A 7,022-nucleotide genomic window follows, 5' to 3' on the forward strand; every position below is an offset into this window, starting at 1 on the left:
CCGACTGGGAGTCCTCATACAGTGAGTGGTCAGTAAATTCACTAGAAACACAATGGCTAGCACTGTTACCACTATCTTCTGGATCGTTGTCCTGGAGACAAAAATCAAACCAAACATATCCATGGAAGTTACATTTAAGTTTGAAAAAGGAAGTCTGTGCATTTACTGAATTTGTCACATGTTACTAAGTTCTCAGATCAATGCAATAGTTTTGGAGTTTCTGGCTCTGAAAATGAATAGCCATGTAGAGCTCAGGATAACACTCTTCATGGGTGAAATCAACAAGCATCTGGACTCTAGTTTACTGGTTTCTGCTGTAGATCCTTCCCCGCTGAGTCAAGATACTGTACTGTTGCATTAAGTTAGTATTTTCTGCTGATGAGAGAGCAAGAGTCAGTCCCCTTCACGTCCTGTTAGATGGCATGAAGCAGCCACACATATTAAGCAACGGTGCACTACAGGGAAAATGAGTTTTCCCCTGATTCACTTTGTGAAGCTCACTGCTTCAGCAGCTACAGGTACACCAACTCGCCTTTCAGAACCCTACCCTGCAGTTTCAGCTGATCCAGCCTTTCCAGCCCAATCTGGATTCAGGAGCCAACATTTTTTTCCTTGCCTGCAGAGCTCAGATTGCTGCCTCTGAGTTTACCGCGGAAGTTGGAGAGGCTTTTTCTATGCCTATGTATGGAAACTGACCCACAGATCCCTGTTCTTCGTTCATTAGCTGCATCCCTGGGAGACAGAGGGAGTAATTAGAAGTGTATCTTCCCCCTGTTTTGGTTCTCCACAGAGATTGTGGGACTGGGTGAAAAAGGATGCGAATTGTGCAGCACTAACCAAGTTCCACATGCATAAAAGCCCCAAAACCAAAATGCCTGCTGACAATTTAATTGAAAAGGCTGCTGCCAAAATGCTGAGCAAAAGTGGCTTCTGGCAGCCTAGACCAGATCTCACATTTGTGTCATTTGCTAAGTGCCAACACTGTACTGTTAACAAGTTCCCATAGGCACAAGTATAAACAGCTTTCTCCGCCTCCCATGCTATTTGTGCCCTGCAGTCTACATAGCACAGCCACTGGAAAAAGCAGCTAACAAAATCTGATGACCCTGAAACACAGATGATCATCACTGGTTTCGGCAACTGAACACTGTGAAAGTCAAGAGTTTCTCCTCTACATTAAAAATTCATGTTACTTACATATTTAGCTTCTGCATGTGCTTTAACATCAGTACTAATGGAAAGCTCCATAGGTTTTGGCAGCTCTTCTTGAAGCAAATTCAGCTGAAGTGGGGAGCTGCTCTGTGAGCTACTGAGCAGTAGTGCCTGGTCACGCTGGCCCTCTTGGTGGTTCTCCATGGATGTGGCAGAAGAGGCCGGAAAGGGCTGACCCACAGAGTGCGGTGCTATTGGTGATGGAGCAGAAGGAGGAGGGGCTGGAGGTAGTGTAGTGCATGGATATGAAGAGGGGGGATAAACATACTGAGGGCTAGGAAGAAAGACATATTGAGGCATCTGAGCATACATGGGGAAACTCTGAAAAAATACAGCCATAAAAGTGCCTATGTTTGGGGGATAAAGTGCTGGGCACGGCTGTGTTTCACAGCATAGTTGTGATGATGACATGGACTCAGGTTTTAATGAGTGAAGAGCAAGCTCCTCTCCTACAGAAGAGGCTGGAAAACTAGATAGTGGATCTGAATAGACAGGAAATCCCATAGGAGGAAGGACATTCATACTGGAGGAGCTTAGATAGGACACTTCTGAGGGAGAGAATGACTGCTTCTGAATTGTTCTCTTCTCACATGGAAGACTATTTCTATTTTTACTAGAAGAGTGGGTATCTGAGGACGGTCTCTGAGGCTTCTGGCGCTTGAATTTTCCATGTTTGCCTTTTTTACAGCTAGCTGGGCTCATCTGCTTTGAAGGGGAATCTCCTAAGGAGGAAGAAAAATAGACACATTCACTGAAATGACAGACATACGGAAAAAATAAAGAAAAAGAAAAAAAAAAAAAAGGAAAGAGAAAAACATCCAGATAATTGAGTGTGGCTTATTTGGAGAGCTGACTTTCCTCTGGATAATTCTTCCATACACTACAGTGATGGATTTGCTGACATATCGACAATATTCTCCTTCATGTCATCAATTTCTTATTGATCATTTTGGCTTATCCCAATCAGATCTTTTACATTCCTTCAAGGGAAGGCAATAAACTACTCAGGATTTGCAGGGTTTATTGCAATAATTATCTGCTTTGTGAAAAGTCTAAGATAGCAATATCCAAGATGGAGCAGACCACCTGTGTGGGCAACGCTGTTGTCAAGCCTTGGCAGTTCAAAGGAATTATTCTGTTTGCAGCCATAGTAAGACACTCGCTAAATCATACAAAGGAGAACCAGACTCCACTGCTAGGTTGGTCTTTGTAAGTCATCTAATAAGCCTTTATTTCTCAAAACTGCTGCCTACCTTGGCCACAGGAATGTCCGTTGTTACTTCTGCTCCCCTGTCGAAGGTAAGTCCTAAATGGAGACAGCAAGATCCTCTGGCGGAACTTGTCAACGTAGTTCTGCTCCTCCTTTTGAGTGTGGGCTGACAACGTCTCTTTTGTTAGCCCAACTGGCTTTAAGCCCTCAGGTATCACAGTGAGACTCTGAGCATTCACAGGAGGCAGCTCAATTTGTTCAATTCCAACAGTAGTATCCTCCATCGTAGTCACTTCTTTGAAGAGGGAAGAAAATAAATCACTCACTCCTTGCTCTGGCCTTCTGGTGTGAACTCCCACAAAACCCAAGGGGTTACACAGAAAGCAATCCTGTCTGAGCTACTGAACAGATACAGGCTGCAGAAGCAGGGGGAGAAAACATCCTTTACAGTCAAATATAGTTACACTAACATCAACTGAGCAAATTACTTTGCATGGTCTGGAAAACTTCAAATTCACTTTGAATTTACAGAGGCACTTCTTTCTTCATACCTTTTTAGTACAAGAGCAGTTAAATACTCATTTTTATGCTTCTTTCTGCATTAAAATGAAGTAACACTGGCCCATTAGTCATTTTTATTTTAATCCTCAATGGCCAAAAGCACATTGTTGTGTTTGAGATATATGTGATGAAGCTAAAGGGGAAAGGATGTAGTGCACACTGTTAAAACTAGGTTTTATTAAAATACTGTAAAAATTTTCCAGGCTCAAGTTTTCTTCACAGTGTCCCTAGAAGTACCTTAATTACATGTCAGAGTTGATATTCATGAGAACATATCTCAAATGGACAAAACTTTCTCACTGCGTACTTGAGTCTGGAAACATCGTATAAATTTAAAAATCAGTGAGTCAAGCCAGTGTTTTGCGAGTGTGAACAGTACCTGATTCAGGGTGTGGGACATGCACTATAGTGCTGCTGTAACTGCACTGGCTGGTGACAGATGCCACACTTGGAGCCTTGTTGGACAGGGTCAGGTTTGCCAGAGGAGCTCCCACCATGCCTGCAGTTGTCTGGTCTTTCAGCGTCTCTTCCCGACCAGCAGATATTAGAGTTTGGGAATTAACTGCTGAAAGGATAGCAGTACCTATTGGTAAATGACAAAGTTTCTACATGGAATTTCATTCTAAGCACTACGCTCCCAATTCATCAAGTCTGACTGGTTCAGAAACAACCAGTAGCTACGCAGACTATTATATAGTCTTATATAGTCTTATAGACTATTATACAGTCTTATATACAAATACATGTAAAATTCATATGCCAGTGCAATGTCAGCACATACTAAACATGGCGTAAAATGAACGAGCAACAGAAGGTTAATTTAGCAACAACAAACAATAGTTCTTTTGATGCATTCTACATTCAAAGACTTAATATTGTAGCTTATGCTTAGTTGTGAGATATAGACAAGGTAAGCAAATATTTATCACATAACCAAAATATTTGTGCTGTTAGTGTGACAACAATTTAAAAAGTGGACGTAACCTTGGAACGTACAACAGTGGCATATAAAAAAATAAATCAGTTGTTGCAGTTCTATTATGATTGTCAGTATACTTTGTGTTACCTTCCAATGCCTCGACATGAACTTGCTTGTCATCTTCTGAAGATGACGATGATGTATTTGCAGAAGATTTACATTTCCTTTTCAATGCTGGAATACTGCAGCTCTCTAGATATCTGAAATAAAAGCGTATCACAGGAAGTTCTCCCTACTTTGTGTTTTTTCTCCTTTTGGAGAGACAAACACGTGAACAATCCAAACTGGAGATCCAGGGATTGTTAACTAGTATTTTAAATTCACTGCAGGAAGCTCTGGACACATATCTGCTTTCCAAGGAGTATTTTAAATAAAATCTATCAATTACTCTAAAAAAAATAAAAACCCAACCCAAAAAACCCCCGATGTTATCCACTGGGTTAAAAAATACCGACATTTTATAAGTTATATCAACTTTCTGTTTTTTACGGATGTTCTCAAAGCGTATATTGAGAAGACATTGACATATTACGCCCATAAAAATTCTCTTAAACTCCTATTGCACCAATGGTGAAACTAGCAGTAGACAAACGTCAATAGCTGCAAACAGAATCTTAGTCCCTACATTCTTCATTACTGTGTAATTCAGGTTGACTGAGCATTGGGATGGATTGCCCAGAGAGGCAGAAAACTTTACAAACAATCCCAAATTCATCTCACAATCAAAACCCAGGCAGTTTAGACAATGCAAACTGCTTGGATATTTACCTTCCGCCAATTAATCTTAAACTTAGATCACTAAAATCCCTTCATACTTTATTACCTGATGATACTATCAACACAATTGATCTGCTGATAGGAAGGAACACGCGGAGTCTTCTTTGAATCATCATAAGATGCGTTGCCTGGTTCTTCTGTGCTATCACTTCTCAATGTCTGAAGAAAACAGGAAGCAGTGTGCCTCTTCCCTAGAAAAGAAGAAATCCTCAAAGGTATCTAAACACTACCCCCACCAAGACCCATGTGTATATATATACTGGTATACATATATACTACACAGGGATATATGACGTATGATAGCACAGCTCCCATTACTAAGTTATTCCGCATTTTCATCTCAAATCACATGCTTCGAGGCAGGGGAGGTAGAAGGGGAAAGAATGCCTAAAAAGAAAAAACCCCACACAACACCTTAAACATCCACTCAGAACAACTAGTAAACACAAAGAAAACAGCATAGAAAAAAATATTGTATTTAAATTGTAAACAAAGCTGCAATTAATATTACTCTTCTCTCAATTTATACATTGCAGAATCCAACCTGTTATTTAACAGTAATTTACAGCTTTTTATAGCACAGATGCACTGGTCATAGTAGTATCAACATTCACAGTGCAGTTCTCTTATCAACAAGACTAGGAGTTAATTATAACTTTCGTAGAGAGTACAGATTCCTATGATATTGAGGAAGCATCCAATTTTTTCCATATATTTATCCTAAGTACTAACCTACTAAATGCTAATGCAAATAATGTGCATTAGCATAATATTAAGCCCTCAATAACTAAACAACTCCTTCAGTGGGAAGTGAGGCAGTGTTTTCCAACCTATGGATTGTTTCTGAGAGTCCATATAAAGTAACTAAGGGAAGCTTCCATGGTAGACTTACACTTGCTACAAGCAAGTCTGCATTTTCATCAGAAAATGTTAAAATAAAAAAAAGTAAAAGTCTTAACCTAGAAAGAGACAGGTATGTTCCTCCACATCTCAGGGAGCAGTTAAAAAGCTATTGCATCTGCTGAGGCCTTTTTTTGAGTGGGTTTTGATTTTTTTGTTTGTTTGCATTTTGATTTAAACAAAACAAAAACAATACAAAAAAACCCCAAAACACTTCCCACATTTAAGCTATGCTAAAATGCTATCTTAAGTTCTTCAGCAAAACACCAGCTAGCCAAACTCACGGCTATAGAAGTACAGGAGTTCATGTTACCTTAAGGATCATAATTACATTAACTTACCTCCTAGCATTTCTGAGCTCACAGCCAGTTCATTTCCATTCTGTGGCTTGCTCCTTGATGCAATATACAGTTGCTGTCCTAGATTCTTTATTCGGTTTACATCTGCACATACCTGTTGCAATGTCATCTAGAGATACATGAAAATGGGAAGTCAGAATAAAATGAATAAAGAGAGGCCATAGGAGACCATTAAGATGGGCTTGGGTTCTTGTATTCTTCAAACAAAAAGGGAGTAGACTGTCAGCCTAAGCCTGGTATCTATTGCTATTTGTAAATTTAATTAATCTAATTATCATTGTTAATTTAATTAAATTAACTATGATAAAGCTCAAACAGCCTCAGCATTTGAATGTTTTAATACTAATGCAAGCCTTGAGAGTGGGAATAAGCTGATGACTTACCCAGGAGCCTCTCAAGGAAATCAGGTAATTGTAATGCTTGTTTTAGGACAGCACTGTTTCCACTCTCTTCTATAGCAGTCTACACTGTACCTCTAGTGCCCTTTTTAAAAGGAACAGAAAATCCCAAGCAAACAGGAACCCCTCCATATGCATCAATCCTCTTTCTGGTTGCATGGTTCTTCCACTTTCTTCTCCAAGTCAACTGGTTCTTTGAGAAGGCTCACCTTAAGCAAGTCTTCAATTTACTTCCGTGAACTACTGTAGTAGTTACCTGCTCATTTTAGTCAGCAAAATTAAGAGCAAAACCCAAAAGCTAGCATTCTATAATTGACCAATTTAAGTACACTTAGCTTGAACATAGCTGCATCCTCCCACTTCAGTAAAATTCACAATGAGTAGTGCATATGTACACAGTGAGTAGTGCATATGTACACAGTAAAAGTTTTCATTTTTAAAACTGTGTTTTTACTACTCTGCAGGCAGTGACACATTTATAGACTTACTGGTTCCTGTATTTCCTCTGCACAATTGCCATTGGAATCACTTGAAGACGCTATGCTGATATAGTGCTCATAAGAGCCATTGCTTCCAAGGCTTCCATAACCACTGGAAACATTGCTGTGAACCGGCTGGGGGGGGGG

At 39.8% G+C, this 7,022-nt stretch overlaps 1 protein-coding gene across 1 annotated transcript in view; it reads right to left on the bottom strand.

Annotated features, from left to right (window-relative positions):
- PER3 (period circadian clock 3) overlaps window positions 1-7,022 on the bottom strand; it is an 18,696-nt gene that overhangs the window by 3,511 nt on the left and 8,163 nt on the right. Inside the window, exons 10-17 of the mRNA XM_009577267.1 lie at window positions 6,885-7,010; window positions 5,981-6,107; window positions 4,786-4,930; window positions 4,050-4,162; window positions 3,363-3,566; window positions 2,466-2,717; window positions 1,198-1,934; window positions 1-91 (exon numbers count right to left, since the gene is read on the bottom strand). The exon at window positions 1-91 is cut by the window's left edge and continues 111 nt beyond it. Coding sequence (XP_009575562.1) covers window positions 1-91; window positions 1,198-1,934; window positions 2,466-2,717; window positions 3,363-3,566; window positions 4,050-4,162; window positions 4,786-4,930; window positions 5,981-6,107; window positions 6,885-7,010 — 1,795 coding nt within the window. The remainder of the gene's footprint in view (window positions 92-1,197; window positions 1,935-2,465; window positions 2,718-3,362; window positions 3,567-4,049; window positions 4,163-4,785; window positions 4,931-5,980; window positions 6,108-6,884; window positions 7,011-7,022) is intronic.

The sequence above is a fragment of the Fulmarus glacialis genome, unplaced genomic scaffold, assembly GCF_000690835.1.
Source record: "Fulmarus glacialis isolate BGI_N327 unplaced genomic scaffold, ASM69083v1 scaffold44724, whole genome shotgun sequence".
Lineage (NCBI taxonomy): Eukaryota > Metazoa > Chordata > Aves > Procellariiformes > Procellariidae > Fulmarus > Fulmarus glacialis.